Raw genomic sequence first — 17,521 nt, forward strand, 5'->3', positions numbered from 1 at the left:
TTCGGCAGTGCGAGGTTGTGAAAGCAAATCTAGCCACCTGAATTCATGGGGATTGATCAGATTGTAGACTACTGGAGGCTCGAGCACGTTGATTTGGGCGGACTCCCGGCTACATTTAGTAGCGAGTGTATGAGCGAGTTCTAGAATGGTGGTTACCAGTGTATCTACTGAAACCAGCTACATGTTTATTATAGAGACAGTTTTAGATATGTCGATGAAATAAGGTTGATTAGGGCTAGGGTTAGAGCTCTTGTGCGGAGTTACCTCTTTCAGATCAGGGAGAATCTCCATATGTACAGCCGACCAGATTATCGACGGGACACCGTCTCGCATCTTCCAAATGTCCTTTTCCGTGTCACCAACTACCTGACCGATCCGAAGAACATCGCTCCTCGAGGAGCCGCGTTTCGGGCGGTGTGTTTGCCTACCAACTTCGACTGGGCATGGCCCATAGGTGCCGCAGAGTTGAGATCGTCGAGTTTCTGGTTCTGAATTGAAATCTGGATGAGCAGTAGTTGGTTCTAGATCAATATAGAATTAAATTGTCTATAATAATTAAACGAAAAATTCTACTTTAACACAGTGTGTGTATTGTTCAATTAAATTTGAAAATCAAACTGGCGTTTTAACTCTCCTTATTTTTCAAATTTTTCATTGTTCTCATCGTCCCAGAATTAAATATGAAAACCAGCACGAACGCGGATGGTGCATGCATACTCCTTATTAAAGATGTTTTATCAGGAGTCATGATAATATAGCACACTTTTAGAGTAAACTTGTCTCTTTATTGCAACAGAACAACCCGAAAACGCCGAAAAATGGGAGTGATCATCTATAAACCTTCCAGCCAACAGATTCGGCGGCTGTCAACTCTAGACCCACACTATGATGTATCAACGCGTTGTTTGTAAGGTACACATAGCCGCCATATTTACAATGAAGCTTATACAAGGGAATTCGGGCTTGGAAATAAAAAAATGCTATAGCTACCACTTGGAACAAACTTACAAAAGAAGATGAAGCATTTTTCCCCCTCCAATCTTTTCGGAGGTAGCACTATTGCCTGTTTTGGATAGAGTATAGAAACTCCGGAAACTCCGACCCATCTACACATCATTCCTTATGCGTGGTGATTTTTATCCCTAATGAATAAGTCAAGCTTCAAGGCCGAGAATTCCCCAAGGTTCTCACTGCCCATGATATTAAGTCTCCTTCCATCCAGATGCATGGGATATTCTATCCCTTTGTGACTTTGATCTCTCGCTGAACAGCTACAATGACCACTCCATCCGCTACTCTAGACCTCAATGGCCAACTGGAGAACGCCATATGTCTAGAAATCAAGGAGTTTGAGAATCATACTTCGCCGTCATCCAGTTCGATTCAGAAGGAACAAAATCCATCCCAAACTGAAGAGGAACCAGCGGAGGAAACTGCTCCTAAGAGGACAGTCACTGGTATTCGCTGGTTCCTCGTGTGCGTGGCTATCTTCTCAGCAAATATTCTCTATGGACTGGACACGACTATTGCAGCGGATATACAAGCGGCAGTTTCAGAGACCTTTGACAATGTGACCCTGCTTGGATGGTTGGGAGTTGGGTTTACCCTCGGTTCAACTGTGGCTATTTTGCCCCTGGGAAAGGCATTCGGGACCTTTGATCCGAAATGGGTGTTCCTAGGATGCTTGATCATGTTTGCTGCGGGCAGTGCCCTATGCGGAGGAGCCCCGTCGATGAATGCAATCATCGTTGGAAGGGTTTGGGCTGGTATTGGAGGAGCCGGGATGTACTTGGGGTATGATAGGCTAGCTGACAATAAATCATGCTAATTGTTTTGTACACAGGACCTTGAATCTCGTGAAAATCTTGAGTACGCCTAAGGAACAACCGTTGTATGTGGGAATTACCGGGTTTGTGTACGGTAGTGGATGCATTCTAGGGCCCATTGTGGGAGGGTTATTTGCGGATAGCTCAGCTACCTGGAGATGGGTTTGTCGTTTCGTTTCCCCCTTAATATTGTGAGAATCTCTACTTAAAGCCTAGCCAGGCATTTTATTTGAATCTTGTCATCTTCGGCGCCATGTCCCCTATCTACTTATTTATCCTTCCCTCTCTTCCTCGCAACCCAGAATCGTCATTCCTATTCAAACTTCGTTCTTTTGACTAGCTGGGCATTGTTCTGACTGCGGGTGTCTACGTAACGTTTACGGTGGCTTTCACATTTGGTGGCTCGATCTGGACTTGGAGTGATGGGCGCATTATTGCTCTGATTGTGGTATTTGGAATTCTCACTATCATTTTCTGCGTGGCGCAGCGGTACTGTGTCTTTACCAACACTACAGATCGGATCTTCCCATGCGAATTTTTGCTGAACCCTCAACTAGTTTTACTTTATGTGTGTATGGCCTGCGGAGGTGCTGCGCTTTTTGTCTCGGTCTACTACATTCCTCTATTCTTTTTATTTGTGTATGGAGACAGCGGTATCCATGCAGCAATCCGTCTACTTCCATTCATCTGCTTTTACGTAACGACCACGCTCACCTGTGGTGCCTTGATGAAGCGTACGGGCTACCATAGTATCTGGTATCTCCTGAGTGGCATATTCATGACGTGCGGTGCGGTTACCATGTACACAGTCCAATACAGCACTCCTGTTGCCCACATCTACGGCTTTTCTATCCTGATGGGGCTGGGTATGACAACCACTCAGGCCAGCTATGCAGTCGGTCCGCTCCTGGTAAAACCAGAAAGGGTAGTGGAGGTGATCCAGTACCTGAATATATCACAAGGATCGAGCCAATTAATTGGATTGGCGATTGCCAGTGGCATTTTCCAGAGCCTTGGCTTCACGCGACTCAAAAACGTGTTGACCGACACGCACTATTCGGACAGCCAGATCCAGGCAGCCATTGCCGGGGCGCGTAGTGAGTTGTTACAAACTGTGAATCCGGAGCTGAGAGCGCAGTGTGTCGATGCGATTGTCAAGACAATTGATGACGTGTGGGCCACGATCATTGCGGCTGGGGCGTTGTGGACGGTCTGCTCGCTGTTTTTAACGCGCAAGAGATTTCTAGATTGATTTGGTTTTTAGAAAGGACACTGCATAGGGTCCTCAAAAACGGAGTGTTGATATTAGCATGGCAAATAGAGTAAACATAATACAATTAAGAGTTGATTGCACCACGTAACACATCTCCCTGATCTCCTACCTATACTATTTAGCATGAATTACGTTTTTCCACTGTAAATTAACATGTCGTATAAATTGAATCGTTATAATTAATCACGCGACCATCATTTATTGTTCCCCCATCGCTTTTTTCTTTTTCTGTGCCGTAATCAAACATGTGAAGGATCAAGTGCTACGAGTGAGGCGGACCCAAAGCCCTAACCTTCCACTTTGGGACAGCTCCGGAAACTCCTTCGAGACTCCGTACACAGTTGACGATAACTATAGAAAGAGAAACTCGATGACATTTGGCCTGGGACAACTCCGGAACCCAGCCTAAGCATGAAGACTCTAAAACGCCTCAACTAGATAAAGCCATGGCCTTTACATGTTCTACTTACGTTTTTACGACCTCCTCTGTACCTTCTCTTCTTCTCGTAGACGTAAATCTCAACTCGTTCGTTCACAGCTCCAGTCAGTTGACCACAATCAAAGATCAGCTGCAAAATGGCACTTCCGAAAACCTTCAAACAGGCCGTTTTCAAGGCTGTCGGCTCGCCACTGGTCATTGAAGAAGCGCCTCTCACGCCGCCCGGTGTCAACCAGCTGCTAGTCAAAGTCGAAGCATGCGGTGTCTGCTTTTCGGATATGTTTGCGCAGAACAATGTTATGGGTGGTGGGTTGTAGGTTATTCCATGATATATAGAAAAGAGAGATAATACTAAACCGTGTGTGTAGTCCCATCGTACCGGGCCACGAAATTATCGGTCGTGTCGCTGCTCTTGGAGGTAATGTTGCGGGTTGGACGGTTGGAGATCGCGTTGGAGGAGCCTGGCATGGAGGCCACGATGGTATGTATATACTCTAGATCATTCGCAGTTTAAAATAGGCTAATAATGATTCAAAGGAACTTGCAAACCCTGTCGCAAGGGTTGGTACCAAATGTGCGACAATCGAGTAGTCAACGGTGAAACCAAAAACGGTGGTTGTACGACCCTCCTTTCGATAGTCTTCCATGAATCAATTCTTTGGAAACTAACTTGAGCTAGATGCGGAGTATTGCATCCTCAATGCCGAAGCCGCCGTGCGCGTGCCCTCGCATGTGCCGGCCGTCAAGTACGCACCGATACTGTGCGCAGGGGTGTCCGTCTTCAACTCGATTCGGCATATGAACATCACTCTTGGCGAGACGGTGGCCGTGCATGGGCTCGGCGGTCTGGGTCATCTGGCGATACAGTATGCGCGGAAGATGGGCTACCGGGTTGTCGCCATCTCGAGGGATGCGCGCAAGGAGCACTCGGTGCGCGAGTTGGGAGCACATGAGTACATTGATACCAGTGCTGTAGATGCTGGTGAGGCACTGCAGAAGATGGGCGGTGCCTCCTTGATCATATCTACTGCACCGTCGGCAGAGCCAGTCAATTCGTTGCTGAAAGGATTAGGTATTCTGGGAAAGCTATTATTTTTATCAGGTAGGCTTTCCCTGCAAATTCTGGGTCGACTCCGCCAACTAAAGGTTGCAAAGTGCCGGGCGAGGTTTCAGTCGATACAGCTATTATGGTAAGTAGGCCCCCGGGTTAAAATAATAACAAATATGCTTACCAATTCTGCAGCTTGGATATGCACTCTCCGTGCAGGTATGGCCCTGTGGTCATGCCATCGACACGGAGGAAGCAATCGCCTTTGCGGAGATGGAAGGTATCGACTGTTTGGTGGAAGAGTTCCCTCTGGAAAAGGCAAACGAGGCATTTGGTGAGTTTATATTTCCCTTTCAAAATACCAGTTGAAAACTAGTCTAGATTCTAATATGAACCTGCAGAGGCGATGCTCAAGGGCACTGTGCGGTACCGGGCTGTGTTGACGATGTAGGAAATGGATGACAGGAGTCGGGCAGAGAAAGGATAATGTAGTAATACTGAGTGCCATAATAATGTCTAAAAATATATCCAGCACTTTATTCGATTGATTTATGGAATAAATGTAACGAGACGTACTAGAACCGTGCCTCTATATCTATGTAGCTCGTAATGTTGATCGACTTTTTCAGCTCACAACTACAAGGGAAGTACACGTAGAAAAGAAGAGGAAAGGTTGAATCTAGGTCAAATTCCATGCATCAGCCAGATTTCTTGATCCCACGTACAACGGCTCAAAGCTATATAACGAGTCGACATTGTACGCCAACCCCATCTCTCCGGCCAACGTGTTCTGGAACTCTGTCCATGGTGTATCCATCGGCCCCAGACTGCCCGCCTCATGGTCACGATCCGGTCCCGGGAAGGCTTTCATCTGGCTCAGGAACGACGGTGTCGAGGTGACATCAGAGTGGAAACGAGCGCTGAGTAAGTCGGCCTTAGCAGCGAGTCCCCGGGTGATGTTGGCAGCGTTAGTAGCGACAGCAAAGTGGGCACCGAAGACCTCAAATACAGTGATGGCGCTGTCGAGGGCATCGCGGGTAGCCGGTGTGGACGGGTGCAGCGGATAGGCGAGTACGAAGCCAGCCATGGAGAGGGTGGCATTCCACTGCCACTGAAAGGCTTCATACCACCCCTTGAGAATTTCTGTGGTCGTCAGAGTCTGGAGGAGAATGTGTGTAATAGCGATGGCATGGCTGACACAAGAAAGGGCATGGTCATCGGCCGCGGAGGTAGGTTGATTGACAGGGGTCGGAGAAGTACCGGACGGGAAGCAGATGAAGGGCCGGTAGAGGTTCATGGTCAGATTGTGGTATAGAAGCTCCAGAAGCAAGCGTTGACGTTGGAGCCACGACGGCGCGTACTTTTCCAGGTCTAGTGCTGATTGATCGGTCGAAAAGGGCTTCCCAGAATCTTTGCGTTTGGTCTTCATCGCGTCTGGAACGTTATAGAGCCAGTCCTGAAGGCTTTCCAGTTGGGAATGGAGCCATTCGGCCGAGGCTTCGAGATAGGACGGGTCGTTGTACATATTTTTGATGTTCTCAGCATCCTGGATTCCAGCACATTTGTCGTAGAAGCCCAGATATATCGTCTCGGTAGTGAGCACCAACGTCGTCAAGAGCCGGCTGTAGGTCAACCAGGTCACCTTGTCACCGTACGCCGCAATGTTTGAGACAGATAAGCGGGCCAACTCATGATCATCAGCTGGAAGGCTACATGTGGAGGTTTGGTTGGATGATAACCACGGTCTGCCGAGTTTCATACAAGTCTTGCTCTCGACTGTATATAGCGTCCACCAGATCCGTTTGCGCAACTCTTGCTGAGCGCGAGGAAGGCTCGTAGACGGCTCTAAATGCAGACCTAGGATATGAGCCATGCGCACGGCGAGTGCCAAGGTAACGTGCGCCATATTCTGGAAGGAAGCGTTGCAGAGATAGACAACGGAGAAGATGTGGCATTGGAGGGTCGCTATGGAGGGGCTTTCGATGTCAGAGGTGAGGAGGGCTTGTGAGCGGCGGTAATACCATCGACCGGCGATGCTCGCATCATTAAGGTCGACGTAGTCGCTAGGCCGAGAGGCGGCGATGGCGGAATCATCTTCCTGGCCTGAGGTGACGCCATACTGCATGCAGAGTGCGAGGACAATGTCGACGAGCGCGGATGACTTCCGCATAGTGGGCGAGAGGGCCCAGAGAGACTTATAGTGCTCTCGAAACTCGGCTTCGTCCAAGATCTGATAGATAGGGTGATACGACTGCCAGAACAGGTTGAGGAAGTAATCTTCTTCGATTGCGTTCAAGTATGTCTCCGAACCGGCGGCCCCGTCGGCGAAAGACGAGGGCGGCTCTTCGAGGGCATGTTTGGGCGAGATGGGACTGGTGAAGGTGCGGCTAGCCGAGTTGGGCTGTAGATTGTGGTCATTCTGAGGCTGTTCCAGCACGGTGCTCAGGTAGCTGCTGATGCGGCCTATGAAATAGAAGGCTGACGAGGATCCATACCACTGAGTCCGTGAGGCGTGTGCCGAGCGGGTGTGAATCCCATCCCAAGCACGCTTCGGGGTCGACTTATGTCGGTTGCGGTTTGCGTGGTCGTCGGTAGCTTCCAGCTGTTCTTCGAGCTCCTGCAGGCGCTGCTGCAGACGCTCAATCTCTCTGTACTTGCTGGTTAACCGGTGTAAAATCAAGACTGGGAAAGCTGTCGAACCTGAGCGCATGGGGGAGGGTACGCACTTCGCGCGCGTTCTTGGTACAATGGCCGCCCCGTGTCCGACAGTTTTGACATGGAAGGCTGCTGTCGCATTTAATGCGATGGACCCTACACCAGTCGCAGGCGCGTGCAACCTGGTTTCGTTTGGGACGCGAGGAAGTTGGCGCAGATAAGGAGGAGCGGGAGGAAGAAGCGTTGTTGGCGTGGCTGGGGCTGGTGTTATTACTGTCGGGGAGGATGGTGAAGGTTGAGTACATGATCAAATTATGCACAGGAAATGAATATTAAATTTAATCGAGCTGGGTGGGGAGTGACGAGCTGGATCCATTCATCCATCATAGAGCCCAAAGTGCGGGGTGAAGGACCGAGCATCACGGAAGGTGGATATTTCCCGGAAATTTCTAGGTGAACTATACTATCTCTTAATTATTGACAGTTTCAGCGTCACTGAACGTTGAAACAAGTCCCGTGACAGCAACTAGACCAGGGTTGCTCCGATAGGGAACGCACTAGTCTTCTGTATTTAGACCCCAAAATATAGTTGCCACGCGTCGAAGTATTGACCATGTGTATGTAATCGGCATCCTGCACTTTAAACCAGACGACGTGGGCAAACTAGAAGAAGCTTATCCCTGCGGATAAAGACAACTGGTTTTTTTGCCAATGAGCTTTCACCGCGATTCTCTCCCGCTAGGTCTCATCCTTCAACATGAAGCGTTCCGAAAAACGCTAGATGGACGTCTTCTGAATGCCCCAGTAACGGAGCCAGTCGGCCGGGTGCTCGACATTGGCACTGGGTCTGGTCTGTGGGCAGCCGAATTCGCTACGGAACATCCAACGGCAGAGATCTTAGGCATAGATATATTTCAACAGCCGACCATTACGCAGCCAAGCAACTGCCATCTTATGATCCAGGACGCGGAGCAAGATTGGGAGGTTGGTGATGCCAAGTTCGATGTCATCCATACGCGTCTGGTTCCTTTCCACGCCAAAGAGTTGCAGGCGGTTCTTCGTCGGTGCTATGAGCACCTCAAACCGGGTGGATATATTGAGATGCAAGAGGTCTGGCCTCCATGCCGAACAGATGAGCCTCCGGAGGCCCCAGAACACGCGTCTAAGGTTATTGAGTGGACACAACTTCGGTTAGAAGCTGCATCCAAGCTTGGAATTGACCAAGCCATCGCTGGCCAGTTGCCTAAGATTTTGCATGAGGTTGGATTTGTCGAGGTGCAAACGCAAGATCATAAATGGCCGATAGGGCCATGGATGGAAGATGAGAAAATGAAGGACATTGGTAATATTTATTTAGAGTTATTGCAGCTTGGTAAGATGGATGCCTCGAAGGAATTACTCTCTCACTTAGGTATGGAAGAGCGTCAAATCATTAATCTTGTTGAACAAGTCGGGAAAGAGCTTGGGATTGGAAAGCTTTATACTCCAGTCCGGATTGTGTGGGCTAGGAAGCATAAGTAGTGGTACACAGGTGAGTATTCGAAGAGACATCTACTAGTTTGAAGGAATAATATTAGGTTCCCTCAGAAGACCGAAGACTGGGACTTGGCGGGCTTGACATTATCTACCTCTATTGTGAGCATTTGGAACTTCAAATGTTGGTGAGGCTATCTACCAAACTTGACTAAGGACCCTCGAATATAGTGTGAATTGGGATGAGATCGGCCTGCTAAACTGGTAATCATCCAGCCACCATTGTAACCACTTAAGTCAACCGTGAGTAGCTCGCTGATAATACAGTAAACATTTTACTCAAAGAAAAAAAAACGCATTGTTTTGTAATAAATAGAAAGATATGAAGAGCAATTTTACCGGCTAAATCTGGAAATCAAAGACAAACTTGAACATCAGCAGCAACCCTCGAGCAAATCACGAGAAAAAACCATCATGCTGTATAGACAAATATTTGAACTGTATGTGAAATTGCAACAAGTCTAGAGAGTACTTTAATCAGCCAAGGAGATCGTCCAACGCCGAGCCGCCACTAGGCCGAGCCTGGGACGGTGGCTGTGATGTCTGTGCTACACCAGGAGTGCCCCAGATACCAGCACTTGACTTTTCCTTGGCCATGCTGGCCAGATTCGGTCCCTTGTTGGGTGCATTCTTCTGGATACCTGCACTAGCACTGGCAGTACTCCAGAGTGATCCAAAAGCGTCACCGGATGCTTTGGAGGCTGCCGGGTTGGTTGTACCAGCAGCCAAGGATGGAGTTGAAGAGGCCAGAGATGCGAATGAGGAAGTACTTTGAGGTGCCGGTCTGCCCCCTGACGAGGGAGACAACGGCTGGTTGATGCCGGAATTGATCGAGGTGTAGTAATTTGGTGTTGCTGCTTGGTATCCGCTCAGTTTAATAGCGGGCTGCTGGGGTGCCCCTGCCTTTTGTTGTGGTGCAACGAACGAGGAAGCCGAGGAAAGAGGTGGTGATATCGGTGCGGAGCTGGTCGGTGTTGGGGTCGCAGATGTGAACCCAGCGAGGCCGCTCAAGCCCGCGCCTTGGGCTGCAGATACCGGCTTGGGAGCGGCGAACTGAGTACTTGCTGTGGTTGTTGCCGTGGACGCCGGAGCAGGAATGCTGGAAAATTGAGTGGATGGCGCAGTAGCAGCAGGAGATGCGGATTGGAAGTCATCAAAGTCATCATCATCCCCTGCAGAACCGAGAACTTCCAAGCCATTGCCAGCCGGTTGTTTTCCAGCAGCAGTCGACGAGACTGGCACAACGTCATCATCACCGAAATCAAACAAGTCGGCTTCTTGGGGTTTCGGTGGCTCCGGTTCCGTTTTCTGAGCTTGTGGCTCTGTTTTCCTTCGCACCGGGGTGGATAATTCATCATCTTCATCATACTCTTCGAACCGATTATTTCGCCTGCCCGAGTCCCTACTAATATCACTGATGGCACTGGCGCCTCCAAACCCGCCACCATCACCATATACTCCTCCGCTATACCCGCCAAAGCTGTCGCTACCGAATCCACCATATCTACCACTTCCCTGACCAGAGAATCCGCCGCCAATGCCACCCTCCATGCCACCCTCCATGCCACCAAATTTGTTACGGTTCGCACGAGCCTTTTTGCGTTCTGAACGGATGGCATCGACGTCACCAAGAAGCTTAGCCAACTCTTGTGACCGGTTGCGGACGTTAATACCCTGGTCCTTTCCGTTGTTATCAATGTAATGGAATTGACGAAGCATTCGCAAAAGAGACATATGAGAACGGGCATCGTCTACAACACGTTCGGAACCATTCTTGATGAGGAACTCTAGGAGTTGAAGGGCCTACAGGAATCGATGATTAGTATATGTCCCATGAATATATACATTATGCTTGCTGTCTAGCTGGCTGACCTTGTATATTTGTCTCCATTCTTCGGCAGTCTTCTCCGTAAACCGTTTGTAAATCATAGGCATTATTTCGTTGAGCAATTGGCTGTGACCTGGTCAGTCGCAAATATCACCGTATCACTGCAGCTTTTGCAACTAACTAGTTGTGTGTGCCATTGGCAATTTCCTGCATCAAAGTCGATGATGCGCCCCAAGGTTCGTTATTCGTAGCTTCTCGAACCTATAGCATCCAGCATATCAGTCGCGGCCATGGTTCAATTTCGAGCAACGAATATATTGATGGACAAACCTTGGATTCCATTTCCGTATAATTCATAACAGCTGCAAAATTGACGGGTCAATATACCATCTTCCCAACGTCTTGTCTTGACTCCTTTCTGCCTAGGGGCCACCTTACCATTTTGTACTTTGCGCACACCTGCCTTGATGTCGTACAAGGTCAGGTTGCTAACCTGGTCTCTCAGACTGTTGAAATCCATTGCAAAGGCGAGGGCCTTGTCAATGATATAATGCAAAGCGTGGGTTGACGATCCTGTGCAGAAGTAAAGGCACAAGTAAGAAGGCAATCAGGCGCGGAAAGAGGCGGTGGGTGGCCCGATCAGTGATAATTAGCCGCAGGCTGGCGGTGGCTGCTTCCTAAGGTCACGTGAATACTTATGTCTCTGGTTCACTTATCTTGTAGACATTGCTTGCTAAATTAGGCAGACTTGAACTTCGAATGGTATATATGATTCTCAAGCTAAGTTACATACAGTTCGAAAACAAATAGTACAAGAAAACGCAAATATCAATGCCACCAGCTAGCCAAGGCAATCGACCATCCCTGCACACGGCACGTTGCAAGGTCGAATAAAAAATACTGAGTTAAGAACAAATGCTATATCAGTAGGCGTATAAACCATGACGAAAAACTGCGCCGTCTTTGTACCCCCATATCCATAATCTCGCCCATCCCTCTAACATAGGGACATAATTGAAAGCAATAGCCGTAAGCAAAGAGTTACCATCATGCACGCTCGTATCAATTTCCAAAGAAAACAATCGAAAAGACCTAAGAAAAACCATTACTCGTTATAGAACTTCTTCATGATTAGATGCAGAAAGAGGTTGACATTAACACGGAGACAGCCTTCGAAAAAGTCTAGGAATTGAGTGTTGTTGAATTGCGCCTGGAGAAGATCGTCTAGCGGTACCTGAGCGTTTGCTCCAGGTATCATCATATTACCACTGCTTCCATCCAGCGTGAATATTCCAACCTCATTACTAGAGATTGTAAGGTCAACTCGATCCCATTGGCGCTCCGTGTAGCCTTTCCACTGTACCAGCACTCCCTTGTCGGCGAGGTTGCGTGCTGAGTACTTGTACGAGCCGAATTTGAAAACGCGTCCTGTCTTCTGTAACTCACGCTCATGGTCCCACTGTTTCGTAAAGGGAAGCAAAAACCTCTTTTTCCCTTTCTTATTCTGCAGTGTGATCATTGCTTGCTCAATGTAATCATTGTAAGTCTTTAATTGTTGCTCCAGATAGACAGCCTGATCGTTCAACCTCGATGAGGTCAACCGAGCGCTCTCAAGTTCTCGCTCACGTTGGATTCTGCGTCGATGTTTGGTTCGGATATCCACTGCGATTGCATTCAAGATGTCTTGGTATTGATTGTGACGGTTGATTTTCCCTGCTGCTTCTAACTGTAAAATATTTTCGAGTGCAACACTCTTCAAATCGGCGTAACTCATCGTGCTGAGATCGAGGAGTGTGTTTGCTTCCGAGTAGGCGCCTTTCCTTTTATTGTTTGTAGAGAGTTCCTCGTGAACAAGGGACATCCACCGTTGCTCATCCTCTTCTGTGGGCGGTTTAAGCATGACGTCCATGAGGTTTGCCCCTGACTGCACCCTAATGATATATAGAATGCATCGTTTTGTTTCCATAAATAGGGTCTTGATGCTGGCTTCGGGATCTGTATTCCATGAGCATTATTGAAAATGTGGCGGAAAGAAAGAGCTCCTACCTTCTGTGTTCGCGAGTCTTGGGTGTAACGTCAAACTGATCTCCGATGTACTGACTGTCATGAGCTCACTTTCATTAGATTTAACATTGCCGAGCTCCCGTATGATGTCCTTGAGGAAGTCATCCCGTGTCGTGCATAAGAAATTGACATCATTTGCGACCAGTTGATGAATTGAGAAAATATCGGACATTTTGATGTACAGTGTAGGTTTAGTCTTTGCATAGAGATCATTGAATTCATCGATGTCAAAATAAGACTCTGCATCCTGTACCGATATTACTATAATATAGTTAGACCTCGACCTGAAAAGATACTAAGATGATTAGACTTACGATTCCCCCAAATCTCCCCAAGACGTAAGATCGAGTCCCCTACGTGATTATTCAATGGTTGGAGGTAGACATTCTCGTTGCCGAACAATCGCCCTGATGCCACTTGGGAAAGCACCTTGGAAATTTCACCAAGATTCTTCTTATGTTTGGGGTTCAAACCACGATCTATCACACCATGCTTCTCGGGTTCAAGGACTGCAGACTGGAAGTAGTTCTTCCAGATACACTGGCCGGCCACTTGAAGGATGAATCCAGGGTCCTCATGGGTGTATTGAGCAAGAAGACATTCATACAGCTCTTTTGCGATATAACGAATTCCAAACGGCATTCGTAGAAGACACTCCTGGAAGCTCCCTAGGAATTGATCAGTAATGTCGCGAAGATCTTGCAAATGTTGAATAAAGATCGCTCGCGTCTCTGGATCCCGGATGGCTACTTCTGTTGGTACATCAAGTGGACGCCTGCTTCTGTGGCCCGTGCGAAGTTCTTCGTTACTAACAGCTGAACGATAGATTTGCACGGGATCGCTTTCAAGGTCGAGTTCGGAGTTCTCGAGAACCCATTCGTTTACAAGTGGGTTCAAAACCTCACGTAGGAACTTCCGATCTCTCGGTGACTTGACATAAGCTGTGAAAAGTTTGATCCAGAACGAGTTACATCGAACCCAGTCTTGGAGAGACGGGCAGCTTTGGATTTCCTCTTTGATGGACCTCACAATTAATTTGATGAGATAATATTCTTCGCGCCTCTTCTGAGAGTAGCCGAAAAGTCCCATGATTAGGTGCTTTGTCCTTTCATACTCCTTCTCCCCAGAGTTTTGTTCCCGTAATTTGCGGAACAATCTGGCAAGGTACTGTGGTTGAGTTTGAAGAAGGAAGAACAGGACCTGATATTGCTCTAGTTTCTTTCTCGAATTCTTGTTCAGGGCTTTGAGGTCAAATGGGTCTCTCGAGGACATATTGGAATTTGACAGAAGGGATCCGAAGTGTCCCCCAAAATGCTTTTGATGTTTGACAACTTCGTCCAGAGTGATTTTGTTCTTAACTAACAGAGCGATCTTAATATCCAGTTGCGTGACATATTGGTCTGCCATTTCGTTCTGTCGTACTTGTTGAACCACTGTTTTCCTGAGTCGCTCGAATTCAATTTCCTGGTCAAAATCAAAGTCACTGTCGTTGAGCAGGTGAACGAAGCCTTTTATTGTTCCTACTGGCGGATTCTTGCCGCTTGTAAGGCTCTTGTATGCCTGGCCTTGTATTTTGCCTCTGACGAAGCTCTGCACCTTGATGACCTTTTCCATGTTTTGTCGAAAAAAGCGTTGTTTTTCAGCAAAGGCTTGTCGTACAAAGCTTCCACGGATGCATGCTTGGAGATTGACGATTATGTCTTCTTCAGCCTCCAAGTCGGACAATAGATTTCCAACATCAAGACGAACAAGCACAGCTCTGGCAAGGGCCTGGAGCTGTATGATTTCATTATCACAATCATCAAGTTGATAAAGTAGCTGACCAATATCTTTCCTGGCCATCGCGGCTCGGGCAAGAGATTGGAGTGTGATAAACGTCTTTTCGTTTTGTCGAAGACCTTGAAGATTGGCGTTGACTTGATGCCTCGACTGCATACCTCGAATACCTGACTGTAAAAGCGTAACTTGATGATCTTCTTGTTTCAGCAAGGCCATTTGCCCGTCGATTCTTGATCGAGTACCCTTTGCCCGAACAGCGCTCTGAAGTAGTATCACCGACTCCCGCTGTTCGCTTAGTTGGCTTCGAAAAATCTCGAGCTGCTTGCGAACCTTTCTTCCTCTAATGGAAGACTGCAAAATAGACCAATGTCTACCTAAACCCTGAAGTTTGTCCTCTAATTCTGCTAGGCGGGCCCTTTCCATTAAAGCTCGAGCAGCTGATTGAATGAAGACAATGGATGGAGCTTCAACCCGGAGCCGAGCAGCGTTTTTGCTCAATAGAGAACGGAGTTGCATACCTCGAACGGCAGCTTGAAGAGACATTATCTCTGACTCGGCGCCTCTGGTTTGTTCAACTTGGTTGAAAGCCTGTTTTCGTTGCAAGGCTCCTCTAATTGCGGATTGGAAGGTTTTAATTCCTGACACCTCCTTTCGGATCCTAGTCTTTAAGTGCTCAACTTGGCTCCTAGTCTTCCTGCCCCTGACCAAGCTCTGTATTCTCAGGACATCGTCTACCTTTCTTCTCCACCACTTCTCATCCCTCTCTCTCCTAGCACGCACTATATAACCACGGGAAATGGCTTGCAGGCTGACCGCAAATTGACGCATGCTCAATCGATAGCCGATAATTTGGCGTGCCCAGTCACCACGTACCCTAGACTGGAGATCAACAATCCAATGTTCGTTATCCCAAAGCTGATTCATAGTTTGTCCTAGTTGGATTCGTAGGACAGCGCCTCGTATTTGTGTTTGAAGATCAGTTATAGACGTCTCATTCTCATGTAATTCGCGTTCTATCCGTTCTTCTTCGGTCTCGGGTGGCTCCGGTTCAGGCTCAGGCTCCGGTTCTGCACCAAATGTAGCCCCCATTCCAGAAAAGCTAGGCATGCTAACACCAGATTTATCCAGACACTTTTGCGTTTGTTCGAGTTCATGATGTTCGAATTCAAGTTGACCCACCAAGTTACCAATACGGAAATCGACAATTCCGTTTTTGAATAATAACCACGAAAGGGCATGGATACAGTGAATCACCTTGGGGATATTCTTCTTCTCATACAAGTCAATCAATTCAAAGCGAAATATGTCAGGCAATGCAACCTCATCCAAGAATTGGTTGAAAAGCGCAATGTTGTCTGAATGACGGTACTGAAGCTTTGGATGTCGGAAGATGCGCAGCATTCGATTAGGATATAGAGATTGTACAATCTCAGCCAGAGTTACGCCATCACGCAAAGTTTCCTCCAATTGAACAATTGGTGGGATCTCTTTTTGAATGACGTCCTCGATCCATTCTTTCGCTTCTCCAATATGGCAAAGATATTCGTAGGCTTGAAGGAACTGTCTTTGCTTGTCCATCCAATTGCCTGCGGCCCAGGAGGATGCAGGTAAATTCTTTCTTTTTGGATGAGGAGTTCCTCGTACTGAATCCGACCGCTTAAGACGTCTTCTACCCTGAAGTCCAACAACGGACGGTATTGTTGAATCAATCGCAAACTCATCGGTTTCCCCGGATTTGGCAAACTTTGAGAGAGTTCGAAGGTGACCGGTAGATGACTTTTGGAAGGTTTCGAGTTCAGGGGCGGTGAATGCCGTGGTTAAGGTCGGCGGATGGGGACTAAAATGGTTTTGCGATTGCTGAGACTTCGGACGAGGAGGTGTCGGAGAATATGATTGGTGATCTAATATTTCGTTTTCTTGCCATCTTATCCTGCGTTCCGGTGTGCCAACTGGGGAAACAGAATTTCGATATGCGGTCTCGTCAATGGTATAGCTCCTAGCATGGCGGTTAGTCGTTTCCTTTAGCGAGCTCTTTGGCGAAGAATTTGGTGCTTGTGGCAGTGGTCGTAGCGAGCGCCGGATACTTCCGTATGTTTCTGCTGCAGTGACATTCTTCTCAGGCATGGTGGCCATGGTTGGCACGAAAGTACCTAGTTCACTTTTGCCACGTCTGTGGCCAAAGCTGGCTAGTGACGATGCATTCGAGGAAATGGTACTGGTCCGACTGGGAACATCTGAGTTTGAGAAGACAGTGTAGGCTGATGACACAGTCGAGGCTGTCGAGTCATGCCGCATTGGATTTGAAGTCGAGGGTCCGAGGTCGGTTTGCGATCGTCTGAACGATGTTGCGTTGGACATCACGGAGCGTTGGGCGCGTTATTGAATGCGACAAGGTGCAGGTCAAGCGAAAGTCTTTGCACGCCGGAACGCATGCCTGCGCCGTTGATTGGGACCAAAAATTGGTGAAAGATGTAGTCGCGTAAGATTTTCGGATCCAAGGGATGGTTTGTGCTTATGAGATGGCCCTTGGAAACTTATCCTAGAGAAGGATCAGGCTCAAGGGACGTCTTTGAGCCTCGAGAGAGAAGCAACTAGCGAAGTAACCTCGCAGCCGAGATAGTCAAGGCTTCGCTAAGGGACGCTTGGTCGGCGGAGGAGTAGTCAGGCTGTGCTATGCCCGGTCGCTCCTGCCCTCAGCGGGAGGGGTTTGTTTACCTTGTTTACAATTCTCCCAATTTGGTATAGTGGCGCGTTGCCGCCTCTCCCACAGCCCGTGTTTCTATCACGTGACCAATGAGAGTGTGCAAACATTACAAAGCAGTACTTTTTCTTAGATATATCATTCAACTACGATGCCCTCATCGTAGAGAAGGTTGCCATGTGCATATGCAGTCAGACCCTGGTGTTAAATTTCGTAAGCGAGTATTGATCCGCCTTCAATATATATATTGTGAGGAGTTGCAATGTTCTATTATCTTTCCCATGCCAGGTAAAAATTAAGATTCTTGAGTACAATATTTGATGAAATCGACAGATAAAAATAAAGAATAGTGTGTAGATAGACCAAACCTTACAC

General features: G+C 47.8%; 6 protein-coding genes across 6 annotated transcripts; 3 read left to right on the forward strand and 3 right to left on the reverse strand.

The window, feature by feature from the left end:
• Positions 1-1,276: 1,276 nt before the first annotated feature.
• BGW36DRAFT_399047 (major facilitator superfamily domain-containing protein) lies at positions 1,277-3,078 on the forward strand (the record flags this gene model as incomplete). Its single annotated transcript, XM_046218480.1, has 4 exons — positions 1,277-1,794; positions 1,844-1,988; positions 2,047-2,064; positions 2,167-3,078. The coding sequence occupies 4 exons, from the start codon at positions 1,277-1,279 to the stop codon at positions 3,076-3,078; spliced, it is 1,593 nt and encodes a 530-aa protein (XP_046069454.1).
• A 439-nt stretch (positions 3,079-3,517) lies between these two features.
• Positions 3,518-5,037, forward strand: BGW36DRAFT_418484 (putative alcohol dehydrogenase; the record flags this gene model as incomplete). Its single annotated transcript, XM_046219423.1, has 7 exons — positions 3,518-3,851; positions 3,907-4,019; positions 4,076-4,156; positions 4,218-4,640; positions 4,694-4,728; positions 4,782-4,920; positions 4,988-5,037. The coding sequence occupies exons 1-7, from the start codon at positions 3,676-3,678 to the stop codon at positions 5,035-5,037; spliced, it is 1,017 nt and encodes a 338-aa protein (XP_046069455.1). The 5' UTR covers positions 3,518-3,675.
• A 63-nt stretch (positions 5,038-5,100) lies between these two features.
• Positions 5,101-7,694, reverse strand: BGW36DRAFT_210740 (fungal-specific transcription factor domain-containing protein). The gene is made up of 2 exons (XM_046209929.1): positions 7,287-7,694; positions 5,101-7,234 (listed from the first exon to the last, which is right to left on the reverse strand). Exons 1-2 carry the CDS (start codon positions 7,544-7,546, stop codon positions 5,266-5,268), a joined length of 2,229 nt encoding a protein of 742 aa, XP_046069456.1. The 5' UTR covers positions 7,547-7,694; the 3' UTR covers positions 5,101-5,265.
• A 258-nt stretch (positions 7,695-7,952) lies between these two features.
• On the forward strand, positions 7,953-8,762 carry BGW36DRAFT_301454 (sam dependent methyltransferase; the record flags this gene model as incomplete). Its single annotated transcript, XM_046211687.1, has 1 exon — positions 7,953-8,762. The coding sequence occupies one exon, from the start codon at positions 7,953-7,955 to the stop codon at positions 8,760-8,762; it is 810 nt and encodes a 269-aa protein (XP_046069457.1).
• Positions 8,763-9,251: 489 nt separating this feature from the next.
• Positions 9,252-11,122, reverse strand: BGW36DRAFT_429819 (uncharacterized protein; the record flags this gene model as incomplete). Its single annotated transcript, XM_046220741.1, has 5 exons — positions 9,252-10,577; positions 10,647-10,728; positions 10,784-10,863; positions 10,933-10,964; positions 11,041-11,122. 5 exons carry the CDS (start codon positions 11,120-11,122, stop codon positions 9,252-9,254), a joined length of 1,602 nt encoding a protein of 533 aa, XP_046069458.1.
• Positions 11,123-11,707: 585 nt separating this feature from the next.
• BGW36DRAFT_301553 (putative ras GTPase activating protein) lies at positions 11,708-16,803 on the reverse strand (the record flags this gene model as incomplete). Its single annotated transcript, XM_046211699.1, has 3 exons — positions 11,708-12,597; positions 12,649-12,927; positions 12,981-16,803. 3 exons carry the CDS (start codon positions 16,801-16,803, stop codon positions 11,708-11,710), a joined length of 4,992 nt encoding a protein of 1,663 aa, XP_046069459.1.
• Positions 16,804-17,521: the final 718 nt, after the last annotated feature.

The sequence above is a fragment of the Talaromyces proteolyticus genome (genome assembly GCF_021365285.1).
Source record: "Talaromyces proteolyticus strain PMI_201 chromosome Unknown BGW36scaffold_9, whole genome shotgun sequence".
Lineage (NCBI taxonomy): Eukaryota > Fungi > Ascomycota > Eurotiomycetes > Eurotiales > Trichocomaceae > Talaromyces > Talaromyces proteolyticus.